This window comes from Anas acuta, chromosome 33 (genome assembly GCF_963932015.1).
Source record: "Anas acuta chromosome 33, bAnaAcu1.1, whole genome shotgun sequence".
NCBI lineage: Eukaryota > Metazoa > Chordata > Aves > Anseriformes > Anatidae > Anas > Anas acuta.
Window position 1 is genome coordinate 158,845 of NC_089011.1, and position 27,279 is coordinate 186,123.

The window sequence follows — 27,279 nt, forward strand, 5'->3', positions numbered from 1 at the left end:
TGGTTGGTTGGATGAGAAGAAGGTTGGATGGACAAGAAGATGGATGAGGAGATGATTGGATGAGGAGATGGTTGGACGTACGAGAAGATGGCTGCTTGACCACCCACCCAACCCCACCCCTACCCCAACCCCTCAATCCCCCCTGGAGACACGGTGGGACCCAACCCCCCCGTGACCCCACCACCTCCATCGTGTCTTCTTCTCCCCCCCTATCCCACCAGAGCTGGACATCTCCACCGCCCTCTGCCCGGACGCCGGCGACCAAGAACTGGACGGGCTCTGGGCCACCATCGCCGTCTTCATCACCCTCTTCCTCCTCAGCGTCTGCTACAGCGCCACCGTCACCTTCTTCAAGGTGGGCTTCCGTAACCACGTCCCCCCCCCCCCCAACGCCGCTATGGGGTGGCCGTGACCCCCCCGGTGTCCCCCTCCCAGGTCAAGCCACCATCACCTTCTTCAAGGTGGGCTTCCATAACCACGTCCCCCCCCTGGTGTCCCCCCCCCAGGTCAAGCCACCGTCACCTTCTTCAAGGTGGGCTTCCGTAACCACGTCCCCCCCCCCAGTGCTGCTATGGGGCAGCCGTGACCCCCCCGGTGTCCCCGTTTTGTCCCCATGTCCCCCTCCACCGTCATCTTCTTCAAGGTGGGCTTCCGTAACCACGTCCCCCCCCCAAAAACACCGCTATGGGGCGGCCGTGACCCCCCCGGTGTCCCCATTTTGTCCCCGTTTTGTCCCCGTGTCCCCCTCCACCATCAGCTTCTTCAAGGTGGGCTTCCATAACCACGTCCCCCCCCAACACCGCTATGGGGCGGCCGTGACCCCCCCGATGTCCCCGTTTTGTCCCCTTTTGTCCCCGTTTTGTGTCCCCCCCCCCAGGTCAAGCCACCATCACCTTCTTCAAGGTGGGCTTCCATAACCACGTCCCCCACCCCAAAAACACCGCTATGGGGCAGCCGCTATGGGGTGGCCGCTATGGGGCGGCCGCTATGGGGCGGCCGCTATGGGGCGGCCGTGACCCCCCCGGTGTCCCCTTTTTGTCCCCCCCCCCAGGTCAAGTGGCTCTTCTCCACCGTCCTGCAGCTGAAGAGCGCCGGCGGCCCCTACCGCAACGTCCTGAAGGAGGCGGCGTGAGCGGCCCCAAAACGGCCGCTTTTGGCCCCAAAACGGCAAAGCAAAAGAAGGCGGCGGGGGGAGGACGGGAGAGGGGATGGATCCGCGATTCGTGATTGGGGTGGGGGTCGGGGGGGGTGTGGGGTGGTGTGGGGTGTTATGGGGTGTTGTGGGGTGCTATGGGGTGATGTGGGGTGCTATAGGGCACTATGGGGCACTATGGGGCGCTATGGGGTGGAATGGGGAAATATGGGGTGCAGAGGGGTGCTATGGGGTGCTATGGGGTGCTATGGGGTGATGTGGGGTGCAGAGGGGTGCTATAGGGCACTATGGGGTGCTATGGGGTTAGGTGGGGCGCTATGGGGCACTGTGGGGCGCTATAGGGCACAATGGGGCACTATGGGGCACAGTATGGGGTACAGTGGGGTGTAATGGAGCACTATGGGGTGCTGTGGGGTGATGTGGGGTGCTATGGGGCGCTGTGAGGCGCTATAGGGCGCTATGGGGTGCAATGGGGCACAGTGGGGTTTAAAGGGGTGCAATGGGGTACTATGGGGTGCTGTGGGGCGCTATGGGGTGTTGTGGGGTGCAATAGGGCACTATGGGGCACTATGGGGTGCTGTGGGGCACAATATGGGGCACAAAGAGGTGCAGTGGGACTCTATGGGGCACAGTGGGGTGTAATGGGGCACTATGGGGTGCAGAGGGGTGCTATAGGGCACAATGGGGTGCTATGGGGCGCTGTGAGGCGCTATAGGGCAATATGGGGTGCTATGGGGCACAGTGGGGTTTAAAGGGGTGCAATAGGGCACAGTGGGGTGCAGTGGGGCGCTATGGGGTGAAGAGGGGTGCTATAGGGCACAAAGGGGCACTATGGGGCACAGTGGGGTGTAATGGGGTGCAATGGGGCACTATGGGGTGCTGTGGGGCACTATGGGGCGCTATGGGGTGCTATGGGGCGCTATGGGGTGCTCTGTGGGGCACAATGGGGCGCAGTAGGGCAAAATATGGGGCACAAAGGGCCGTGGGGCAGGGGGGGAAGCTATGGGGCAGGAGGTCGCTATGGGGCAGGGGGTCGCTATGGGGCAGGAGTCCCCTATGGGGCAGGGATCGCCCCATAACAAACCGGCCGCCAGGTCTACCCATAGAAAAAATCTGGCTGCCAGGTCTACCCATAGCACCACCTGTTTGGTGCTTTTCCCCCTAAAATCTCCAAATTTAGTGCAAACCGCCCAAATCCAACCCCCACCGCGTCTGCACGACCGCCTCAATTTTTAGGCCAAATGTGGCCTAAAAATCTCTCTCTTTGCTCCTCATTTTTTCACCGTTTTCTACCAGTTGCAAAAGATATGGCTAAATTTGTAAAAATCGCTATTTTTTTTTTCCTCGTTAACCCCAAAACTTTGGGTATTTTCTTGCATTTTATCCCCGGAATCTTCCCTTTCACCTCAGAAACGCACGTTTTTAGGGGAATAAAAAAAATGCATTTTATGTCCAAAAAGTACTTCTTATAGAAGAAAAATCATTTTATGGTAACGTGAAATGTTTTATGGTGAAAAACACCAATTTATGGCAAATAAACTTTTTTTTTTTATGGCAAAAATATAGAAACATTTTATAGCAAAAAAAATGTTATATGGAAAAATATTTTATGGGAAAAAAATGATTAAAAAAGACAAAACCCACGATTCTATGATAAAAAAATGCCATTTTACAGCAAAAATAGTCATTTTTTTCCCAAAATAAGTCATTTTTATGGAAAAAAAAATACTATTTTATGGCATAACGAATGAAGATTTTAGGACAAAAGAATCCGTATATGGAAAAAAGGTAATTTTATGACAAAAAGGGCATTTTATGGAAAAAAAAAAATTTGTAGCCAAAAAAAAAGCATTTTATGGTAAAAAATATATATTTTTTGGCAAAAGCCACCATATTCTTCATTTTTAATCACATTTATAGGAATTAAAAATACAAACCAGCTTGAAACCCAATTTCTTGGTGGATGCAAAATGCCCTGTTTGCCCTCTTTTTTTCCCCAAAACACCTCCCCCGCCACCGAAAACCACCAGTTTTAGCTTTTTATGCAAAAAGCCCTTTTCCGCCTCGTTTCGCCTGGCTGCTTTTGTGCAAACAAGCGAGCCGCTGGCCCCAAAAGTTTCGATTCGCGGCCCCAAATTAAAACCCTTGGCACCACCCAGGTGGAAAATCCCCAAAGGGCCGGGTTTTGCCCCAAAAAGGAGCTGCGGGGCGGGGGCGCCCCCAAGCGGCCAAGAATTGGGCAGAAAGGACTCAAAATAACAATTTCGGCTCAATTTGGATCAAATCATCGATTTTTTTTAATCAAAGTATCCAAAAAGCATCAAATCACCCCGAAACGGCGGAGCGACGTGATTGGTCACCCATGGCAAGGAAGCCCCGCCTCCTCTGCACCGTGATTGGTCACCCATTTTGGGGGGGTTTTGGGGAAGGATGGGTGAAAAAAGGGAAATCCCACTTTTTGGGAGGGAATTGGATCAAAATGTAAAATCCCGCTTTTTTTTTTTTTTCTTTTTTTAGGTGGAAATGGGTCAAAACCTAAAATCTCAATTTTTTGGGGGTGGAAACGGGATATTGAAGTCCGATTTTTAGGGATTTTGGAAAGTTGTGGTATTCTGAGGAGGAATTGGGTCAAAAAAGTGCAATTCCAGTTTTGGGGGATTTGGAATGGGACAATGAAACCCAAAATTCCACTCCTTTAGGGCGGAAATGGGAAATTGAAACCCAAAATTCCACCCCTTTAGGGCAGAAATGGGAAATTCAAACCCAAAATTCCACTCCTTTAGGGCGGAAATGGGACATTGAACCCCAAATCCCGATTTTTTTAGGTGGGAATGGGACGCTGAGGTCCCGTTTTTGGGAAATTGTAGTATTTCGTGGAGGAATTGGGTCAAAAAAGTGAAATTCCAGTTTTGGGGAATTTGGGATGGGACAATGAAACCCAAAATTCCACTCCTTTAGGGCGGAAATGGGAAATTCAAACCCAAAATTCCACTCTTTTAGGGCAGAAATGGGAAATTGAAACCCAAAATTCCACTCCTTTAGGATGGAAATGGGAAATTCAAACCCAAAATTCCACTCTTTTAGGGTGGAAATGGGAACTTGAAACCCAAAATTCCACTCCTTTAGGGCGGAAATGGGACATTGAAACCCCAAATCCCGATTTTTTTAGGTGGGAATGGGACGCTGAAGTCCCTTTTTTTTGGAAGTTGTAGTATTTTGAGGAGGAATTGGGTCAAAAAGGGAAATTTCAGAAATTTCATTTTGGAGGGATTTGGGATGGGACAACGAAACCCAAAATCCCATTATTTTGGGGTGGAAATATGTCAAAAAAAAAAAAAAATCGATTTTTTGGAGCGGGAACGGGGCACGAAACCGTTAAAAAATCTCTATTTTGAGCGGGAAACGGGTAAAAAAAAAAAAAACTTCAATTTTTTGAAAGGGAGGGGGGAAGGGGTCAGGGTTCTGAACCCGCTCTTTTTTTTTTTGGGGTGAAAACAGCGGGTTTTGGCTAATTTCAGAAAATCATGGCTTTGGGCTCCCCCCGGGGCTTGCGGAGCTTCTCCATGTTCTTCTGCAGGACGTCGAGGAGCACGGCCTGTGGGGTGGGGGGGGGGACACAAAGGGGGTTATGGGGTCGGTTTTGGGGTCAGGATGGGGGTTTTAGGGTCGGGGACCCCAAAACTCACGTAGAGGTCCCGGAGCTCCGTCAGGGCCAGGCGCGTCGCCCCCAATTCGGCCGCGTCCAGGGCGTGGACCAGGGCCCGGTAATCCAACTGGGGGGTAATGGGGGCAGTGGGAGACCCCCGGGGACCCCAAAAGATCCCATAGACCCCAATAGATCCCAAAAGACCCCATAGACCCCAATAGACCCCATAGAACCCAATGAACCCCCATAGACCCCAAAGACCCCGATGTGACCCCAAAAACCCCAATGTGACCCCAAAAACCCCAAAAGACCCCAATGTGACCCCAAAAACCCCAATAGACCCCAACAGAACCCATAGACCCCAATGTGACCCCATAGACCCCAAAAGACCCCAATGTGACCCCAAAAACCCCAATAGACCCCAAAAGACCCCAATAGACCCCAACAGACCCCAAAAGATCCCAATGTGACCCCAAAAACCCCAATAGACCCCAATAGACCCCAAAGACCCCAAAAGACCCCCAATGGACCCCAATGTCCCCCATGAACCCCCATGGGACCCATAGACCCCAATGTGACCCTAAAGACCCCAATAGACCCCAATGGACCCCATGGACCCCCATAGACCCCAACAGACCCCATAGACCCCAATAGACCCCAAAGACCCAAAAGACCCCAGTAGACCCCATTGTCCCCCATGGACCCCCATGGGACCCCATAGACCCCAATAGACCCCAAAGACCCCAAAAGACCCCAAAAGACCCCAATAGACCCCAATGAGCCCCCATAGACTCCATAGACCCCAATAGACCCCAAAGACCCCAATGTGACCCCAAAAACCCCAATAGACCCCATTGGACCCTAAAAGACCCCAATGTGACCCCATAGACCCCAAAGACCCCAATGTGACCCCATAGACCCCATAGACCCCAAAAGACCCTAATGTGACCCCCAAAATCCCCAATGAGCCCCCATAGACCCCAATAGACCCCAAAGACCCCAATAGACCCCAAAAACCCTAAAAGACCCCAATGTGACCCCATAGACCCCCTAGACCCCAATGTGACCCCATAGACCCCAAAAGACCCCAAGGTGACCCCAAAAACCCCAATAGACCCCAACAGACCCCATAGACCCAATGTGACCCCATAGACCCTAAAAGACCCAAGGTGACCCCAAAAACCCCAATAGACCCCAACCAGACCCCAAAAACCCAATAGACCCAACAGACCCCATAGACCCCAAAAGACCCCAATGTGACCCCAAAAACCCCAATAGACCCCAATAGACCCCAAAGACCCCAATGTGGCCCTAAAGACCCCATTGGACCCCATGGACCCCAAAAAAACCCCATGGGACCCCATAAACCCCAATAGACCCCAATAGACCCCAATGGACCCCAAAAAACAAAGTGACCCAAAGACCCCAAAATAACCCAAAGTGCCCCCATGGACCCCAATAGACCCCATTGTACTCCACTAAGACCCCAAAGTGCCCCCAAATGACCCCAAAAGTGCCCCCATGGACCCCAATATGACCCCAATGAGCCTCCAGGGACCCCAAGGCGATCAATCAACCCCAAATGCGTCAAACAGACCCCAAATAACCCCAAATTCACCCCAAAATTCCCCAGATCCCAATACACCCCTACAGACCCCAAAAACCCCAAAACACCCCAAATTCACCCCAAATTTCTCACCACGTGGGGGTTTTTGGCCGCCTTGGACACGGCGTCACCCCGCTCCGACAGGTACCTGGAGGTTTTGGGGTGAGATCGGGGGATTTAGGGTCACGGGATTTGGGGTCGGAGGGGGGACCCCAAAAAAAACCCCAAAAACTCACTTGGGGAGGCGGCCCTGAAGCCCCTCGAGTTGGGTGCGGGATGCGGTCAGCAGCTCCAGGACCTTCTCCTATTTTTGGGGAAAATTCGGGGGGTTTTGGGTGTCTTGGGGAGTTTGGGGGGTTTTAGGGGATTTGGGGGAGGATTTGGGGGGATTTGGGAGAGTTTAGGGGATTTGGGGGGGAAACGGGAGAGTTTGGGGGATTTAGGGGAGGATGTGGAAGGATTGGGGGGAATTTGGGGGGATTTGGGGGATTTAGGAGGGATTTAGGGGATTTGGGGGGGATTTGGGGGAAATTTGGAGGGATTTGGGGGAATTGGAGGGATTTGGGGGAATTTGGGGGGATTTGGGGGAATTTGGAGGGATTTGGGAGGATTTGGGGGGATTTTGGTAGTTTGGGGTGGATTTGGGGGGAAAATGGGAAGGATTTGGGGGATTTAGGAGGGATTTGGGGGATTTTGGAGGGATTTGGGGGAATTTGAGGATTTGGGAGAATTTGGGGTGATTTGGGGGAATTTGGGGGATTTGGGGGGATTTGGGGGGATTTTAGTAGTTTGGGGTGGATTTGGGGGAAACGGGAAGGATTTGGGGAATCTGAGGGTGATTTGGGGGGGATTTTGGGTCCCCGGGGGAAAATTGGGGAAAATAATGGGGATTTGGGGTTCCTGGGAATTCCTGGGGTGAAATTGGGGCGAATAACGAGGATTTTGGGGTCCCCCGGGTGGGATTTGGGCGAGTCCGGGCGGGATTTGGTGTGAAACCGGGGGAATTTGGATTAAATTAATTTGGGCCGCTTGGCTGAAAACCAGGAGGGGATTTGGGGTTAAAAAGGGCGGATTTGGGATTTTGGGGCAAAAAAGCGGGATTTTGGGGTCCCCCCCCCTTTTTTACCTGCACGGCCACCCCGAAATTGTCCCGTCCTCGATGCGGGGCACCTGCAGCTGCAGCCAGAGCGCCACCTGCCCCCAAAATCCCCCTTTTTCACCCCAAAACTTTACCCTCTTAAACCACGCCCCTCCATAAGCCCCGCCCCCTTTGACCTCCCTTAACCCCTCCAGGCCCCGCCCCCTTTCCCTTAAGCCCCGCCCCTTCCCCTAAGCCCCACCCCCCTTTAGGCCCCGCCCCTCCCTAAGCCCCGCCCCCTTGCCCTCCCTTAACCCCCTCCAGGCCCCGCCCACCGCCCCCAAACCCCGCCCCCTTTATGGCCACGCCCCCTTTAAGCCCCGCCCCCTCCCCCTAAGCCCCGCCCCCTCGCCTGGGCCACGTGGTTCCGGGCTTCGGCCAATCGGGGGCGGCAGCGCTCCAATAGGGCCAGCAGGGCCGGGTGGCTCCCGATTGGTGGGCAAGGGGGGGCTGGGGGGGCACGTGACCCCCTTAGCCACGCCCCCTATGACCATATATGGGGTGGGGGGCGGGGATAACCCACGGGGACCCATAAGTGCCCCATGGGACCCATAAGTGCCCCATAAGTGCCCATAAGTGACCCATAGGGACCCATAAGTGCCCATAAGTGCCCCATAAGTGACCCATAAGTGCCCCATAAGTGACCCATAGCGACCCATAAGTGCCCCATAAGTGCCCCATAAGTGACCCATAAGTGCCCCATAAGTGCCCCATAAGTGCCCCATAAGTGCCCCATAGGGACCCATAAGTGCCCCATAAGTGCCCCATAACTGCCCCATAAGTGCCCCATAAGTGCCCCATAAGTGCCGTCCCATAAGTGCCCCATAACTGCCCCATAAGTGCCCCATAAGTGCCCATAAGTGACCATAAGTGCCCCATAAGTGCCCATAAGTGCCCCATAAGTGCCCAATAAGTGCCCCATAACTGCCCCATAACCGCCCCTGGACCCATAAGTGCCCCATAAGTGCCCCATAACTGCCCCATAACTGCCCCATAACCACCCCCTGGGACCCATAAGTACCCCCCGGGACCCATAACCACCCCTGGAACCCATAAGTACCCCTAGGACTCTTAAGTACCCCTAGGACTCATAACTACCCCCTGGGACCCATAAGTACCCCCTGGGACCCATAAGTGCCCCATAAGTGCCCCATAAGTGCCCCATAACTGCCCCATAACCACCCCCTGGGACCCATAAGTACCCCTGGGACCCATAAGTGCCCCATAAGTGCCCCATAAGTGCCCCATAAGTGACCCATAGTGACCATAAGTGCCCCATAAGTGCCCATAAACTGCCCCATAACCGCCCCCTGGGACCCATAAGTGCCCCATAACTGCCCCATAACCACCCCCTGGGACCCATAAGTACCCCTGGGACCCATAAGTGCCCCATAAGTGCCCCATAAGTGACCCATAAGTGACCCATAAGTGACCCATGGGACCCATAAGTGCCCCATAAGTGCCCCATAACCACCCCCTGGGACCCATAAGTACCCCATAGGGACCCATAACCACCCCTGGGACCCATAACTACCCCATGGGACCCATAAGTGCCCCATAAGTGCCCCATAACTGCCCCATAACCACCCCCTGGGACCCATAACTACCCCATGGGACCCATAAGTGCCCCATAAGTGCCCATAACTGCCCCATAACTGCCCCCTGGGACCCATAAGTACCCCCTGGGACCCATAAGTACCCCCTGAGACCCATAACTGCCCCATAACTGCCCCATAACCACCCCTGGGACCCATAAGTACCCCCTGGGACCCATAACCACCCCATGGGACCCATAACTACCCTCTTGGACCCATAAGTACTCCATGGGACCCATAAGTACCCCCCCCGGGACCATAACTACCCCCTGGGACCCATAAGTGCCCCATAAGTGCCCCATAAGTGCCCCATAACCGCCCCCTGGGACCCATAAGTGCCCCATAACTGCCCCATAACCGCCCCCTGGGACCCATAAGTGCCCCATAACTGCCCATAACCACCCCATAGGGACCCATAAGTACCCATAGGGACCCATAACTACCCCATGGGACCCATAACCACCCCTGGGACCCATAAGTACCCCCTGGGACCCATAACTACCCCCTGGGACCCATAAGTACCCCATAAGTGCCCCATAACTGCCCCATAACCGCCCCCTGGGACCCATAAGTGCCCCATAAGTGCCCCATAACTGCCCCATAACCACCCCCTGGGACCCATAAGTGCCCCATGGGACCCATAACCACCCCTGGGACCCCTAAGTACCCCCTGGGACCCATAAGTACCCCATAGGACCCATAAGTGCCCCATGAACTGCCCCATAAGTGCCCCATAACCACCCCCTGGGACCCATAAGTATCCCCATGGGACCATAAGTACCCCATAGGGACCCATAACCACCCCCTGGGACCCATAAGTGCCCTATAAGTGCCCCATAACTGCCCCATAGCGCCCCACAACCACCCCATGGGACCCCCAACCTCTGCCCCACACTCACCCTCCTCCTCCTCGTCCTTCTCCTTCTTCTTCTTTTTCTATGGGGCAGGGGTGGGGGGTGAGAAGGGGGCACTTGGGGGTCCCAGCCCCACACTTGGGGGTCCCGGACCCACATTTTGGGGTCCCGGCCCCACACTTGGGGGTCCCGGCCCCACACTTGGGGGTCCTCACCTGGGCCGGGTCTGGCAGGGGAATTTCCAGCGGCGCCCGCAGCTCCTCCGGCCCCATAGCGAAGATGGGGTCCTGGGGGCAGCCCCATAGCGAACCCCCAGCCCCATAGCGCCCCCCCAGCCCCATAGCGACCCCCCCGGCCCCATAGCGACCCCCCTGCCCCATAGCGACTCACCCAGCCCCATAGCGACCCCCCGGCCCCATAGAGACCCCCTCAGCCCCATAGCGACCCCCCCAGCCCATAGCGACCCCCCAGCCCCATAGAGACCCGCCCAGCCCCATAGAGACCCCCTCGGCCCATAGCAACCCCCCAGCCCCATAGAGACCCCCCAGCCCCATAGCGACCCCCTCGCCCCATAGAGACCCCCAGCCCCATAGCGAAACCCCAGCCCCATAGCGACACCCCCAGACCCATAGAGACCCCCAGACCCATAGCGACCCCCAGCCCCATAGCGACCCCTCAGCCCCATAGCGCCCCCCTCAGCCCCATAGAGACCCTCCCCAGCCCCATAGCGACCCCCCCGACCCCATAGTGACCCCCCGGCCCCATAGCGACCCCCTCAGCCCCATAGCGACCCCTCAGCCAATAGCGAAACCCCAGTCCCATAGCGCCCCCCACAACCCCATAGCGCCCCCCGGCCCCATATCGACCCCCCAGACCCATAGCGACCCCCCAGCCCCATAGCAACCCCCCATCCCCATAGCGGCCCTCCAGCCCCATAGCAACCCCCCAGCCCCATAGCGCCCCCCCAGCCCCATAGAGACCCACCCAGCCCCATAGAGAGCCCCCGGCCCCATAGCGACCCACAACCCTATAGAGGCCTCCCAGCCCCATAGCAGATCTCCCAGCCCCATAGCAACCCCCCAGCCCATAGAGACCCCCCAGACCCATAGCGACCCCTCAGCCCCATAGCGAAACCCCAGCCCCATTAGCGACCCCCCAGACCCATATCGACCCCCCAGCCCCATAGCGACCCCCCAGCCCCATAAGGTCCCCCCCAGCCCCATAGCGAAACCCCAGCCCCATATCGACCCCCCAGCCCATAGCGCCCCCCAGCCCCATAGCGACCCCCAGCCCCATAGCGACCCCCTCAGCCCCATAGCGACCCCCCCAGCCCATAGCGACCCCCCAGACCCATAGCGACACCCCCAGCCATAGCGACCCCCCAGACCCATAGCGACCCCCCCAGCCCCATAGCGACCCCTCAGCCCCATAGCGACCCCCCAGCCCCATAGCGCCCCCCCTGCCCCATAGCGACTCACCCAGCACCATAGCCACACCCCAGCCCATAGCGACCCCTCAGCCCCATAGAGAAACCCAGCCCCATAGCGCCCCCCCCAGCCCCATAGCGACCCCCCCAGCCCCATAGCGACCCCCCAGCCCATAGCGACCCCCTCGGCCCCATAGAGACCCCCAGACCCATAGAGACACCCCAGACCCATATCAACCCCCCAGCCCCATAGCGACACCCCCAGCCCCATAGCAACCTCCCAGCCCCATAGCGACCCTCAGCCCCATAGCGAAACCCCAGCCCCATAGCGACCCACCCAGCCCCATAGCGACCCCCTCAGCCCCATAGCGCCTCACCCAGCCCCATAGCGAAACCCCAGCCCCATAGCGACCCCTTCAGCCCCATAGCGACCCCCCCAGCCCCATAGAGACCCCCAGCCCCATAGTGAAACCCCCAGACCCATAGCGACCCCAGCCCATAGCAACCCCCCCAGCCCCATAGCGACCCCCCAGCCCCATATCGACCCCCAGCCCCATAGCGAAACCCCAGCCCCATAGCGACCCCTCAGCCCATTAGTGAAACCCCAGCCCCATAGCGCCCCCCAGCCCCATATCGACCCCTCAGCCCCATAGCTCCCCCCCGCCCCATATCAACCCCCCAGCCCCATAGCGCCCCCCTGCCCCATAGCGCCCCCCCCAGCCCCATAGCCCCCCCCAAGCTCCCTTCCCAGCCTAATAGCTCCCCCACAGGAACCCCCCCAGCCCCATAGCGACCCCCTCGGCCCCATAGCGACCCCCCAGCCCCATATCGCCCCCCCAGCCCCATAGCGCCCCCCCCGCCCCATAGCGCCCCCCCCCAGCCCCACCTGCAGCAGGCCCTCCAGCTCCGCCACCTTGGCCGGAAGCTCCCCAGGAGCTGCGTCATCTATGGGGCAGGCGGGGGGGGGGGGAGGTGTGGGCTGCCCCATAGCCGCCCCACAACCCCCCACAACCGCCCCACAACCCCCCCACAACCCCCCCACAACCGCCCCACAACCGCCCCATAGAAAGTCGGGGGGTGGGGGGGGGGGCAGGCGGGGGGGGGGGTGGAAGGTGTGGGGCTGCCCCATAGCCGCCCCACAACCCCCCCCCCACAAAACCGCCCCATAGAAAGTGTGGGGCAGGGGAGGGGGGGGGGGGGCGCAAGGCCTTACCTGGGCGCCCACCCGGCTCCGAAAAGCTTCGACCTGATTGGTTGGGCAAAATTTTGGGGGGGGGGGGGGGGGGTGAGGGGGGGTGAGGGGGGGGGGTCGCAGGGGTCACGTGAGGGTGCCCCCCAAGTCATGTGACCCCCATGTCCCCCCCTAACCCCCCCCCGCTGCCCCCCAACCTCGGCGCCCTCCATCGGGATCCGGAAGCGAAAGTGAAAGTGGGGAGGGGGGGGGGCGGGGACTCCCCCCTTAGCCCCGCCCCCTTCCCCTTAAGCCCCGCCCCCTCCCCCTTTAGCCCCGCCCCCTCCCCCTTAAGCCCCGCCCCCTTTAAAAAAAATCCACCTCGGCGGCCCAAAATCGGCTTTTATTGGGGAAAAATGGACGCGGGGGGGGGGGGGACACAAAGATGGCGGAAGGTGGTGTCTGGGCACCCCCCCCAAATTTTGGGGGACTCCCCCCCGCCTCTACTGGGTGTTACTGGGGCATACTGGGATGAACTGGGAGCTACTGGGGCAAACTGGGGTCTACTGGGGGGCCTCCCCCCCTCTACTGGGGTCTACTGGGTGTTACTGGGGCATACTGGGATGGACTGGGACCTACTGGGGTCTACTGGGGACTACTGGGGGGCCTCCCCCCTCCTCTACTGGGGTCTACTGGGTGCTACTGGGGCATACTGGGACGGACTGGGACCTACTGGGGCTGACTGGGGTGTACTGGGGTGTACTGGGGCCTACTGGGGTCCTCCCCTCCTCTACTGGGGTCTACTGGGTGCTACTGGGGCATACTGGGGCCTATTGGGGCTGACTGGGGTTTACTGGGGGCTACTGGGGGGCCTCCCCCCCCTCTACTGGGCCTACTGGGGCCTACTGGGTCTACTGGGATCTACTGGGACCTACTGGGGCCTATTGGGGCCTACTGGAGTCTTCTGGGGCTACTGGAGCCTACTGGTGCCTACTGGGGTCTACTGGGGTCTGCTGGAGATTACTGGGACCTACTGGAGCCTACTGGAGTTTACTGGGGACTACTAAGGCCTACTGGGGCCTACTGGACTTACTGGAGACTACTGGTGCATACTGGGGCTACTGGAGCCTACTGGGGCCTACTGGGGCCTACTGAAACTTACTGGGACCTACTGGGGTCTACTGGAGCCTACTGGGGTCTAGTAGGACCTTCTGGGCCATACTGGGGCCTACTGGGACCTACTGGGCCATACTGAGGCCTACTGGGGCCTACTGGGATCTACTGGGGCCTACTGAGGCCTACTGGGGTCTACTGGAGCCTACTGGGGTCTAGTAGGACCTACTGGGCCATACTGGGCCATACTGGGGCCTACTGGAGCCTACTGGAGCCTAGTGGAGCCTACTGGGCCATACTGGGGCCTACTGAGGCCTACTGGGGCCTACTGGGGTCTACTGGGATCTACTGGAGCCTACTGGGGCCTACTGGGGCCTACTGGAGCCTACTGGGTCTAGTAGGACCTACTGGGCCATACTGGGGCCTACTGGGGTCTACTGGGACCTACTGGAGCCTACTGGGCCATACTGGAGCCTACCAGGGCCTACTGGGGCCTACTGGAGCCTACTGCAGCCTACTGGGATCTACTGGGATCTACTGGAGCCTACTGGTGCATACTGGGGGCTACTGGAGCCTACTGGGGTCTAGTAGGACCTACTGGGCCATACTGGGGCCTACTGGGGCCTACTGGGGTCTACTGGGTTCTACTGGGGCCTACTGGGGCCCTGTAGAGTTCTACAACCTCCCTTCAACTTCCCATGGCCACCCCTCAACCTCGTATTTTCCCCCAAACTTCCACCTTTTCCCCCAAACTTTTGCCCTCCCCCCAAAATTTTATTTTCCCCCCCCAAACTTTTCCACACCCCCCCCACAAATTTTCCCATTACCCCCGAACTTTCACATTTTCCCCAAAATTTTCGCATTTTCCCCAAACTTCCACCTTTTCCCCCAAACTTTTGCCCTCCCCCCAAAATTTTAGTTTCCCCCCCCAAACTTTTCCACACCCCCCCCCACAAATTTTCCCATTACCCCCGAACTTTCACATTTTCCCCAAAATTTTCGCATTTTCCCCCAAACTTCCCCATTTCCCCCAAACTTTCGCATTTTCCCCCAAATTTTACCCCCCCCCTCCAAAAATTTTAGTCCCCTCCCCGCAAAAAAAATTTTAGGGTCCCCCCCCCCCAAACTCTGCCACCCCCCTCCCACACAAATTTTCCCATTACCCCCAAATTTTTGCATTTTTCCCCAAACTTTCACATTTCCCCCCAAATTTCCCCATCCCCCCCAAAAAAAATTTTACCCCCCCCCCCAAAAAAAATTTTAGGGTAAACTTTCACATTTCCCCCCAAATTTCCCCATCCCCCCCAAAAAAAATTTTACCCCCCCCCCCAAAAAAAATTTTAGGGTCCCCCCCCAACCCCCCTTGGCCTCAACCCCAACCCGGGCCTCCCCGGTGAGCAGGGGCAGCGGTACCAGAGCCGGTAGGTGAGGGCCCAGGCGGCCCAGCCCAGGGCGGCCCCGGCGGCGTTGGCGGCCCAGTGGCACCGGTAAGCCAAGGTGGCCACCAGCGCCCCCCTGCCACAGCAGCAGCAGCCCGGCGTTGAGGAGGAAGAGGAGGCACAGCGGGGCGGTGGCCACCACCTTGGGCTCCTCGGTAGCCACCCGGTTGCCTCCAGTAGCCATACTGGTGGTGGTAGCCACCCAGTTGCCTCCGGTAGCCATACTGGTGTCGGTAGCCATCCAGTCATCCCTGGTAGCCATTCTGGTGTTGGTAGCCATCCAGTCATCTCTGGTAGCCATCCTGCGGTCACTAGCCACCCAGTCGTCCCTGGTAGCCATCATGGTGTTGGTAGCCACCCGGTTGTCCCTGGTAGCCATCCTGCGGTCAGTAGCCACCCAGTCACCTCCAGTAGCCCTCCTTCCATCGGTAGCCATCCAGACGTCCCCAGTAGCCATTCTGGTGTTGGTAGCCACCCAGTCGCCTCCAGTAGCCCTCCTTCCATCGGTAGCCATCCACATGTCCCCAGTAGCCATTCTGGTGTTGGTAGCCACCCAGTCGCCTCCAGTAGCCATCCTGCGGTCACTAGCCACCCAGTCGCCTCCAGTAGCCATCCTGCGGTCACTAGCCACCCAGTCGCCTCCAGTAGCCATCCTGCGCTCACTAGCCACCCAGTCACTTCCAGTACCCCTCCTGTGGTCAGTAGCCACCCAGTCGCCTCCAGTAGCCCTTTGTCCACCGGTAGCCACCCGGGCGTCCCCGCTAGCCCCCCGGGGCGGGTGGAGGAGCCTCCCCAGAGCCCCCAGCTCCTCGCCCAAGCCCAGGCCGCAGAGGACGAGGCCGAAGGCCTGGGGGGACGGGCGGAGGCCGGCGGCGGCCTCCAGGGCGGCGAAGAGGCGGGGGGCGGCGGCGGCCATGACGGTTGCCCCCACGGCTAGCCGGCCGGCCGCCCGCAACAGCGCCCCCCCGGCGACCCCCCCCCCGGCTGGGCCAGGGGGAGGGAGGCCACCAGCAGGGACCCCAGGAGCAGCGCCGTCCAGCGGCCGGCAGAGGCGACGAGGCGGCTGTGGGGCAGGGATGGGGGGTGGGGGGTGAGGCCCCATAGAGACCCCATAGAGACCCATAGATCCATAGAGACCCCATAGACCCCATAGACCCCATAGAGACCCCATAGAGACCCATAGATCCATAAAGACCCCATAGACCCCATAGACCCCATAGACCCATAGAGACCCCATAGACCCCATAGACCCTATAGACCCATAGACCCCATAGAGACCCCATAGACCCATAGCGACCCCATAGACCCATAGAGACCCCATAGAGACCCCATAGACCCCATAGGGACCCATAGACCCCATAGAAATCCCATAGAGCCCATAGAGACCCATAGACCCCCATAGGGACCCATAGACCCCATAGGGACCCATAGATCCCATAGAAATCCCATAGACCCATAGAGACCCCATAGGGACCCATAGAGACCCCATAGACCATAGATACCCCATAGAGACCCCATAGACCCCATAGAGACCCCATAGACCCCATAGGGACCCATAGACCCCATAGAAACCCCACAGACCCATAGCAACCCCATAGGAACCCCATAGACCCATAGAAATCCCATAGACCCCATAGGGACCCATAGACCCCATAGAGACCCCATAGAGACCCATGGACCCATAGAGACCCTATAGACCCATAGAAATCCCACAGACCCCATAGAAACCCCATAGACCCATAGCGACCCCATAGAAACCCCATAGAGACCCACAGAAACCCCACCGAGCCCCATAACCCCCATAGCGCCCCATAGCACCCCCCATAGCACCCACGCTGCCCCATAGCCCCCAGCCCCATAACCACTCCCCAGCCCCACAGATTCCAGCCCCATAGGACCCAGCCCCATAGATCCCCTGCCCCATAGATCCCAGCCCCACAGATTCCAGCCCCATAACCACCCCCTCCAGCCCCGTAACTCCCCAGCCCCATAGATCCAGCCCCATAGATCCCAGCCCCATAACTTCCCCAGCCCCATAGATCCCAGCCCCATAGATTCCCAGCCCCATAACCACCCCCTCCAGCCCCATAGCTCCCAGCCCCACAAGCACCCCCAGCCCCACATCTCCCCCCAGCCCCATAACTCCCCAGCCCCATAGATCCCAGCCCCATAGATCCCCAGCCCCATAACCACCCCCTTTGCCCCATAACCACCCGCTCCAGCCCCATAGCTCCCCAGCCCCATAGATCCTGCCCCATAGATCCTGCCCCATAGATCCCAGCCCCATAGCTCCCCAGCCCCATAGATCCCAGCCCCTTAGCTCCCAGCCCCATAACTCCCCAGCCCCATAGATCCCAGCCCCATAGATTCCAGCCCCATAACCACCCCCTCCAGCCCCCTAAGTCCCCTGCCCCATAACTCCCCAGCCCCCTAGATCCTGCCCCATAGATCCCAGCCCCATAGCTCCCAGCCCCACAAGCACCCCCAGCCCCACATCTCCCCCCAGCCCCATAACTCCCCAGCCCCATAGATCCCAGCCCCATAGATCCCAGCCCCATAACCACCCCCTCCAGCCCCCTAAGTCCCCTGCCCCATAACTCCCCAGCCCCATAGATCCTGCCCCACAGATCCCAGCCCCATAGCTCCCAGCCCCTTAGCTCCCAGCCCCATAACTCCCCAGCCCCATAGCTCCCCAGCCCCATAGATCCTGCCCCATAGATCCCAGCCCCATAGCTCCCAGCCCCACAAGTACCCCCAGCCCCATAACTCCCCAGCCCCATAGCTCCCCAGCCCCATAGATCCTGCCCCATAGATCCCAGCCCCATAGCTCCCAGCCCCACAAGTACCCCCAGCCCCATAACTCCCCAGCCCCATAGATCCCCAGCCCCATAACCACCCCCTCCAGCCCCACAGATCCCAGCCCCACAACTCCCCAGCCCCACAACTCCCAGCCCCACAACCACCCCCGCCCGCCCCATAGATCCCTGCCCCCCAACTCACGCCTCCAGCAGGTTGTGGGGCGAGGCCAGCACCCCATGGGGGTCAGCCCCACGGCGCAGGGCCGGCTCCAGCCCCACAAGTGCGGCCACCCCCAAAGCGTGGGCCCGGGCGAAGCCGGGGGTCCCCAGCAGCGCCGCCGCCCCCCGGCTCAGCCCCACAAGTGCCGCCCCACAGCAGCGCCCCACAAGTGCCGCCCCCCAGCTCAGCCCCACAAGTGCTGCCCCACAGAGCCCGCGGAGCCCCACGGCGGCCTCCGCCATGGCTGGGGGGGGGGTGGGGGTGGGGGTGGGGGGGGAGGGGTGGGGGGGGTGGGGGAGGGGTGGGGGGGGTGGGGGAGGGGATGTGGGGGGTGGGGGGGGAGGGGCAAGGGCAGCTGGAGGGCATGGGGGGGGGTGTGGGGGGGGTGGGGGGGGTGTGGGGGGGTTTTAGGGGGGTGTGGGGGGGGTGTGGGGGGGATTTAGGGGGTTATGGGTCAGCTATGGGGCAGCTATGGGGCAGGAAAGGGGGTTGTGGGGCAGATACAGGAGGTTATGGGGCAGCTATGGGGCGAGTTTGGGGGGTTTTGGGGCAGCTATGGGGCAGCTATGGGGCTGGTATGGGGAGATGTGGGGCAGATTTAGGGGGGTTATGGGGCAGCTATGGGGTGGATATGGGGAGATATGGGGCAGATACAGGAGGTTATGGGGCAGATGTGGGGCAGATATGGGGCAGATTTAGGGAGATATAGGGCAGAGTTTGGAGGTTATGGGGCAGATATGGGGCAGATGTGGGGAGATATGGGGCAGCTACAGGGGCGAGTTTTGGGGGTTATGGGGTGGATATGGGGCAGACGTGGGGCTGGTATGGGGAGATGTGGGGCAGATATGGGGAGATGTGGGGCAGACATGGGGCAGATTTAGGGGGATATGGGGTGGATTTGGGGGGTTATGGGGCAGCTATGGGGCAGCTATGGGGAGATGTGGGGCAGGAAAGGGGGTTATGGGGCAGATGTGGGGCAGATACAGGAGGTTATGGGGCAGCTATGGGGCGAGTTTGGGGGGTTTTGGGGCAGCTATGGGGTGGATATGGGGAGATATGGGGCAGATACAGGAGGTTATGGGGCAGATGTGGGGCAGATATGGGGCAGATTTAGGGAGATATAGGGCAGAGTTTGGAGGTTATGGGGCAGATATGGGGCAGATGTGGGGCAGCTACGGGGGCGAGTTTTGGGGGTTATGGGGTGGATATGGGGCAGATGTGGGGCTGGTATGGGGAGATGTGGGGCAGATATGGGGAGATGTGGGGCAGACATGGGGCAGATTTAGGGGGATATGGGGTGGATTTGGGGGGTTATGGGGCAGCTATGGGGCAGCTATGGGGAGATGTGGGCAGGAAAGGGGGTTATGGGGCAGATGTGGGGCAGATACAGGAGGTTATGGGGCAGTTATGGGGCGAGTTTTGGGGGTTATGGGGCGGATATGGGGCAGCTATGGGGCTGGTATGGGGAGATGTGGGGCAGATTTAGGGGGGTTATAGGGTTATTTTGGAGGGGTTATGGGGGGGTTATGGGGCGGATTTGGGGGTTATGGGGCAGCTATGGGGTGGATATGGGGAGATATGGGGCAGCTATGGGGAGTTGTGGGGCAGATGTGGGGCAGATACAGGAGGTTATGGGGCAGATGTGGGGCAGATATGGGGCAGATTTAGGGAGATATAGGGCAGAGTTTGGAGGTTATGGGGCAGATATGGGGCAGATGTGGGGGCTGGTATGGGGAGATGTGGGGCAGATATGGGAGTTGTGGGGCAGATGTGGGGCAGATACAGGAGGTTATGGGGCAGATGTGGGGCAGACATGGGGCAGATTTAGGGGGATATGGGGTGGATTTGGGGGGTTATGGGGCAGCTATGGGGCAGCTATGGGGAGATGTGGGGCAGAAAAGGACGTTATGGGGCAGGTGCGGGGCAGATTTAGGGGGGTTATGGGGCTGTTTTGGGGGGGTTTGGGGTGGATATGGGGAGATGTGGGGCAGCCATGGGGCAGCTGTGGGGCAGATACAGGAGGTTATGGGGCAGATGTGGGGCAGATTTAGGGGGATTTGGGGAAGATTTTGGGGAGTTATGGGGCAGCTATGGGGCAGCTATGGGGCAGATTAAGGGGGATGTGGGGCAGATTAAGGGGGATGTGGGGCAGATTTAGGGGGGTTATGGGGTGGGTTTGGGGGGTTATGGAATGGATATGGGGCATCTATGGGGCAGATGTGGGGCAGATATGGGGAGATGTGGGGCAGAAAAGGGGGTTATGGGGCAGATGTGGGGCAGCTATGGGGCAGATTTAGGGGGATATGGGGCAGATTTGGGGGACTTATGGGGCAGATGTGGGGCAGATGTGGGGCAGATACAGAAGGTTATGGGGCAGCTATGGGGCAGCTATGGGGCAGCCGCCCCCCTCCACCCCCCAACCCCACCCCACACCCCCCCCACCCCCCTGCCCCACAGATGACGTCATCACTTGGGGGTCGCAGGGCCTTTATTTGCTGTGGGGCAGGGGCGCTGTGGGGCGGCCGCCCCCGGCCTCGTCCTCATCGTCCTCCGGCTCCCGGTAGGCCCAGAGGCGCACGCTCCCGTCCCACTGTGGGGCAGCCCCATAGATTCGTGCCCCATAGAGGCCAGCCCCATAGGGCCCAGCCCCATAGAGCCCCAGACCCACAGATTCCACCCCATACATCCCTCACCCCATAGATCCCAGCCCCATAGGTTTCAGCCCCATAGAGCCCCAGACCCATAGATCCCAGCCCCATAGGTCCCAGACCCATAGATTCCCTGCCCCATAGAGCCCCAGACCCATAGATTCCAGACCCATAGATTCCAGACCCATAGATCCCAGCCCCATAGATTCCCAGCCCCATAGAGCCCCAGCCCCATAGATCCCAGCCCCATAGGTCCCAGACCCATAGATTCCCAGCCCCATAGATCCCAGCCCCATAGGTCCCAGCCCCATAGATCCCAGCCCCATAGATTCCCAGCCCCATAGAGCCCCAGACCCATAGATCCCAGCCCCATAGGTCCCAGACCCATAGATCCCAGCCCCATAGATTCCTGGCTCCATAAGTCCCAGCCCCATAGATCCCAGCCCCATAGATTCCCAGCCCCACAGACTCCAGCCCCACAGATACCCAGACCCACAGACCCCCCACCCCATAGACCTCCACCCCACAGACACTGCCACCCCATAGATCCCCACCCCATAGATCCCCCCGCCCCATATATTCCAGCCCCATAGGTTCCAGCCCCATAGGTTCCAGCCCCATAGATCCCAGCCCCATAGATCCCAGCCCCATAGGTTCCAGCCCCATAGATCCCAGCCCCATAGATTCCCAGCCCCATAGACCCCAGCCCCATAGATCCCAGCCCCATAGATTCCCAGCCCCATAGATCCCAGCCCATAGATCCCAGCCCCATAGATTCCCAGCCCCATAGATTCCCTGCCCCATACATCCCTCACCCCATAGATCCCAGCCCCATAGGTTCCAGCCCCATAGATCCCAGCCCCATAGACCCCCACCCCACAGACACCTGCACCCCATAGATCCCTACCCCACAGATCCAGCCCCATAGATTCCCCACCCCACAGACACCCCCACCCCATAGATTCCCCACCCCATAGATCCCAGCCCCATAGACCCCCTCCCCATAGAACCCCCACCCTATAGACCCCTGCCCCATAGATTCCCTGACCCCATAGATCCCAGCCCCACAGACCCCCACCCCACAGACACCCCCACCCCATAGATCCCCACCCCATAGATCCCAGCCCCATAGATCCCCCACCCCATAGATCCCCTGCCCCATAGATTCCCAGCCCCATAGATCCCCCCACCCCATAGACCTGTGCCCATAGAACCCCACCCCATTTATTCCAGCCCCATACATCCCCCTGCCCCATAGATCCCAGCCCCATAGATCCCAGCCCCATAGCCCCCCCCACCCCATAGACCCGCGCCCCATAGAACCCCACCCATTTATCCCAGCCCCATAGATTCCCCTACCCCATAGAACCCCCACCCTATAGACCCCAGCCCCATAGATCCCTGCCCCATAGATCTCCCCACCCCACATACCCCCACCCCACAGACACCCCCAGCCCCACAGATCCCCACCCCATAGATCCCAGCCCCACAGATCCCAGCCCCACAGATCCCCAGCCCCATAGATCCCAGCCCCACAACTCCCCACCCCATATACCCCAGCCCCATATACCCCAGCCCCACAGATCCCCTCCCCATAGATCCCAGCCCCATAGATCTCCCCACCCCACAGACACCCCCACCCCATAGATCCCAGCCCCACAGATCCCAGCCCCATAGATTCCCAGCCCCATAGATTCCCAGCCCCATAGATCCCCCACCCCATATACCCCCACCCCATAGATCCCAGCCCCACAGATCCCCAACCCCATAGACCCCCACCCCATAGATTCCCCAACCCCATAGATCCCAGCCCCATAGCCCCCCCCACCCCACAGACCCGTGCCCCATAGAACCCCACCCATTTATCCCAGCCCCATAGATCCCCCCACCCCATAGACCCCCACCCCACAGACACCTGCACCCCATAGATCCCAGCCCCATAGACCCCAGCCCCATAGATCTCCCCACCCCACAGACACTCCCACCCCATAGATCCCCACCCCATAGACCCCAGCCCCATAGATTCCCCTCCCCTTAAGCCCCGCCCCCTCCCCTTTAAGCCCCTCCCCCCTAAGCCCCGCCCCCTCCCCCTAAGCCCCGCCCCCTCCCTTTAAGCCCCGCCCCCTCCCCTTTAAGCCCCTCCCCCTAAGCCCCGCCCCCTCCCCCTTAAGCCCCGCCCCCTCCCCCTAAGCCCCGCCCCCTCCCCCTAAGCCCCGCCCCCTCCCTTTAAGCCCCGCCCACCGAGGTGCTGGCCAGCTCCGCCCCCTGGGGGTGCCAGCAGACGTCCCGCACGCAGCCCCCGTGATTGGGCAGGCGCCGCACGGCCCGGCCAGTCAGAACGTCGTATACTGCGGGGTGGGGGGCGGGGTCAGCGAGGACACGCCCCCTTCCCTTAAACCACGCCCCCTCCCTTAAGCCACGCCCCCTTTGACTCCCCCCATGCATTCAATTGGGCTAAGCCCCGCCCACAGCCCTTAAGCCCCGCCCCCATTGGCCACGCCCCCTTATAGGCCACGCCCCCTCCCCTAAGCCACTCCCCCTCCCTTAAGCCACGCCCCCTCCCTTAAGCCACGCCCCCTTTGACTCCCCCCATTCATTCTATTGGGGCTAAGCCCCGCCCACAGCCCTTAAGCCCCGCCCCCAGCCTCTAGCCACGCCCCTCCCATAGGCCACGCCCCCTCTCATTGACCACGCCCCCTCCCTCGAGCCACGCCCCCTCCCCTAAGCCACGCCCCCTTTGACTCCCCCCATTCATTCTATTGGGGCTAAGCCCCGCCCACAGCCCTTAAGCCCCGCCCCCTTTAGCCACGCCCCCTCCCATTGGCTTCGCCCACTCCTATAGGCCACGCCTCCTCCCTTAAGCCACGCCCCCTCCTTTAAGCCCCGCCCCCTTTGACTCCCCCCATTCATTCTATTGGGGCTAAGCCCCGCCCACAGCCTTGAAGCCACGCCCCCAGCCTCTATCCCCGCCCCCATTGACCCTTAAGCCACGCCCCCTTTAGCCACGCCCCCTCCCTCAAGCCACGCCCCTCCCCTAAGCCACGCCCCCTTTGACTCCCCTCCATTCATTCTATTGGGGCTAAGCCCCGCCCACTGCCCTTAAGCCACGCCCCCATCCTCAAGCCACGCCCCCATTGGCCACTCCCCAATTGGCCACGCCCCCTTCCCTTAAGCCACGCCCCCTTTTTACTCCCCCTACCCCACCCCATTGAATCTAAGCCCCGCCCTCAGCCTTTAAGCCCCGCCCCCTCCCCTAAGCCCCTCCCCCAGCCTCAAGCCACGCCCCCGCTTAAGCCACGCCCCCTTCCCTTAAGCCACGCCCCATCCCTTAAGCCACACCCCTTTTTTCAGGCCCCGCCCCCTTTTTCCAGGCCCAGCCCCCTGGGACCCCACCCCCTTAAGCCCCACCCCCTCCAGACCACACCCCCCTTTAGACCACGCCCCCTTTTAGGCCCCGCCCCCCTTTTCCAGGCCCCGCCCCCTTTTCCCAGGCCCCGCCCCCCTTTTAAGGTCCCACCCTTTTTAGGCCCCGCCCCATTTTTCAGGCCCCGCCCCATTTTTCAGGCCCCGCCCCCTTTTAGGCCCCGCCCCCATTTTTTAGGCCCCGCCCCCCCCCCCCCCTCACCCAGCACCGCCCCCGAGGCGCAGCCGGTGGCCAGGTGGCGCCCCCCGGCGGGGGCCAGGCGGCAGCGGATGAGGGTGTGCAGCACCGCGTGGCCCCGGAACGTCACCAGAGAGCTGTCCCCCGGCAGCGGAGCCGTCCCCAGGGCTGCCCCCAAAAAAATTTGGGGGTCAGGGCGGGGTCAGGGGGGCCCACAGACCCCATAGGGAGCCATAGGACCCATAGACCCCATAGACCCTATAGGGACCCCATAGACCCCATAGGGACCCATAGGGACCCATAGGACCCATAGGGACCCCATAGGGACCTATAGACCCCATAGAGGCCCCATAGACCCTATAGGGACCCATAGACTCCATAGACCCCATAGCACCCCATAGCACCCCATAGAGACCCCATAGGACCCACAGACCCCATAGGGCCCTATAGGAACCCATAGACCCCATAGAGACCCCATAGACCCCATAGGGACCCATAGTCCCTATAGGGATCCATAGAGACCCCATAGACCCCATAGAAACCTATAGGGACCCATAGACCCCATAGGGACCCCATAGGACCCCATAGGGACCTATAGACCCCATAGAGGCCCCATAGACCCCATAGACCCCATAGAGACCCATAGCGCCCCATAGATCCCATACGGACCTATAGGGACCCCATAGACCCCATAGACCCTATAGGGACCCATAGACCCCATAGGGCCCTATATGGACCCATAGGACCCATAGAGACCCCATAGGACCCATAGAGACCCATAGGGACCCAAAATGACCCCATAGTGACCCATAACCACCCCAAACCACCCCAAACCACCCCAAACCACCCCATAACCACCCCTGACCCCACAACCACCCCATAACCACCCCCTGGCCCCACATCTCACCCCGCCGTGGGGCGCGTTGCCAGCGGTAATCCCAACTCTGCCGGGCCACGGCTCGCCGGGCGGCCGCCAAAACCCCCGGCCCCGCCGGGCGCCGCAGATCCCAAAGTTTGGCCGTCTGGTCCTTGGAGTTGGTCACCAGGTAGCGCCCGTCACCCTATAAGGGGGGGTGACGTCATCGCTGAGGTCATCGGGGGGGAGTTGGGGGTCAACGGGGTGAGGAACGGCAAGTTTGGGGTCAATGGGGTGAAAAATGTCATATTTGGGGTCAATGGGGTGAAAAACGTCAAGTTTGGGTCAATGGGGTGAGGAACAGCAAGTTTGGGGTCAACGGGGTGAAAAATGTCATATTTGGGGTCAATGGGGTGAAAAATGTCATATTTGGGGTCAATGGGGTGAAGAATATCAAGATTGGGGTCAATGGGGTGAAAAATGTCAAGATTGGGGTCAATGGGGTGAGAAACGTCATATTTGGGGTCAATGGGGTGAGGAACGTCATATTTGGGGTCAATGGGGTGAAAAATGTCAAAATTGGGGTCAATGGGGTCAATGGGGTGAAGAATATCAAGATTGGGGTCAATGGGGTGAGAAATGTCATATTTGGGGTCAATGGGGTGAAAAACGTCATATTTGGGGTCAATGGGGTAAAAAACATCAAGATTGGGGTCAATGGGGTGAAAAACGTCATATTTGGGGTCAATGGGGTCAATGGGGTGAAGAATGTCAAGATTGGGGTCAATGGGGTGAAGAACGTCATATTTGGGGTCAATGGGGTGAGGAACGGCAAGTTTGGGGTCAATGGGGTGAAAAACGTCAAGTTTGGGTCAATGGGGTCAATGGGGTGAAGAATATCAAGATTGGGGTCAATGGGGTGAAAAATGTCATATTTGGGGTCAATGGGGTGAGGAACATCAAGGTTGGGATCAATGGGGTGAAAAATGTCATATTTGGGGTCAATGGGGCCAATGGGGTGAAGAATATCAAGATTGGGGTCAATGGGGTGAAAAATGTCAAGATTGGGGTCAATGGGGTGAGAAACGTCAAGGTTGGGGTCAATGGGGTGAAAAATGTCATATTTGGGGTCAATGGGGTCAATGGGGTGAAAAACATAAAGATTGGGGTCAATGGGGTGAAAAATTTCATATTTGGGGTCAATGGGGTGAAAAATGTCAAGATTGGGGTCAACGGGGATGGTAGAACCATGAGGAACATCATAGTCCCCTCCCAGTGCCTCCCAGTCCCCTCCCAGTATATCCCAGTCCCTCCCAGTCCCCTCCCAGTCCCCCCATATCCCCCCAAATCCCCTCCCAGTCCCCCCCAATCCCCTCCCAGTCCCTCCCAGTCTATCCCAATCCCCTCCCAGTCCCTCCCAGTCCCTCCCAGTCCCTCCAAATCCCCCCCCAATCCCCTCCCAGTCCCTCCCAGTCCCTCCCAATCCCCTCCCAGTCCCTCCCAGTCCCTCCCAATCCCCTCCCAGTCCCCCCATATCCCCCCAAATCCCCTCCCAATCCCCTCCCAGTCCCTCCCAGTCCCCTCCCAGTCCCCCCATATCCCCCCAAATCCCCTCCCAGTCCCCCCCAATCCCCTCCCAGTCCCTCCCAGTCCCTCCCAATCCCCTCCCAGTCCCCCCATATCCCCCCAAATCCCCTCCCAATCCCCTCCCAGTCCCTCCCAGTCCCCCCCAAATCCCCCCCCAATCCCCTCCCAGTCCCCCCCAGTCCCTCCCAGTCCCCCCCAGTTCCCCACCCGGGGGTGCAGGAAGGTGACCCCGTCGCGGTGCCCCGCCAGGACCCCCACGGGCTGGGGGCGCTCCTGGCGCAGGCAGCGGCGGTCCCAGGCCCGGCAGACGGCGTCGTCCCCCCCCGACAGCAGGAGGTGGCCCCCGGCGTCCCCCAGCGCCACCGCGTTCACGTCGTCCTCGTGGGCGGGGACCTATTTTGGGGAGATTTGGGGAGTTTTGGCGATTT

At 59.6% G+C, this 27,279-nt stretch overlaps 3 protein-coding genes and 1 long non-coding RNA gene across 6 annotated transcripts in view; all 4 read right to left on the reverse strand.

Annotated features, from left to right (window-relative positions):
- Positions 1-3,432: 3,432 nt before the first annotated feature.
- Positions 3,433-12,856, reverse strand: PSME1 (proteasome activator subunit 1). Its single transcript, XM_068664546.1, is given in 12 exon segments — positions 3,433-4,748; positions 4,840-4,926; positions 6,499-6,553; positions 6,642-6,709; positions 7,532-7,554; positions 7,557-7,599; positions 7,896-7,993; positions 10,038-10,074; positions 10,208-10,279; positions 12,305-12,363; positions 12,632-12,664; positions 12,808-12,856. Coding segments are annotated over 9 exon segments (549 nt in total). The 5' UTR covers positions 10,265-10,279; positions 12,305-12,363; positions 12,632-12,664; positions 12,808-12,856; the 3' UTR covers positions 3,433-4,667.
- A 249-nt stretch (positions 12,857-13,105) lies between these two features.
- On the reverse strand, positions 13,106-14,770 carry LOC137846563 (uncharacterized). Of its 3 annotated transcripts, none has more exons than XR_011090546.1 (3): positions 13,828-14,561; positions 13,521-13,669; positions 13,106-13,358 (listed from the first exon to the last, which is right to left on the reverse strand). It is a non-coding gene; the product is annotated as an uncharacterized lncRNA (long non-coding RNA). The 3 variants fall into 3 exon arrangements; XR_011090547.1 differs by having other exon boundaries at positions 13,521-14,087; positions 14,147-14,549; XR_011090545.1 differs by having other exon boundaries at positions 13,521-14,770.
- A 192-nt stretch (positions 14,771-14,962) lies between these two features.
- On the reverse strand, positions 14,963-18,428 carry LOC137846519 (uncharacterized). The gene is made up of 2 exons (XM_068664535.1): positions 18,142-18,428; positions 14,963-16,204 (listed from the first exon to the last, which is right to left on the reverse strand). Exon 2 carries the CDS (start codon positions 16,055-16,057, stop codon positions 14,963-14,965), a length of 1,095 nt encoding a protein of 364 aa, XP_068520636.1. The 5' UTR covers positions 16,058-16,204; positions 18,142-18,428.
- Positions 18,429-20,629: 2,201 nt separating this feature from the next.
- DCAF11 (DDB1 and CUL4 associated factor 11) overlaps positions 20,630-27,279 on the reverse strand; it is a 31,828-nt gene continuing 25,178 nt past the window's right edge. Inside the window, exons 9-13 of the mRNA XM_068664562.1 lie at positions 27,059-27,244; positions 25,316-25,469; positions 24,433-24,576; positions 23,049-23,155; positions 20,630-20,749 (exon numbers count right to left, since the gene is read on the reverse strand). Coding sequence (XP_068520663.1) covers positions 20,648-20,749; positions 23,049-23,155; positions 24,433-24,576; positions 25,316-25,469; positions 27,059-27,244 — 693 coding nt within the window. The 3' untranslated portion in view covers positions 20,630-20,647. The remainder of the gene's footprint in view (positions 20,750-23,048; positions 23,156-24,432; positions 24,577-25,315; positions 25,470-27,058; positions 27,245-27,279) is intronic.

What these genes read in the sequence shown, in the direction of transcription:
- LOC137846519 (XM_068664535.1), bottom strand. Translation starts at nt 16,057, where the DNA reads ATGGCCGCCGCCGCCCCCCGCCTCTTCGCCGCCCTGGAGGCCGCCGCC.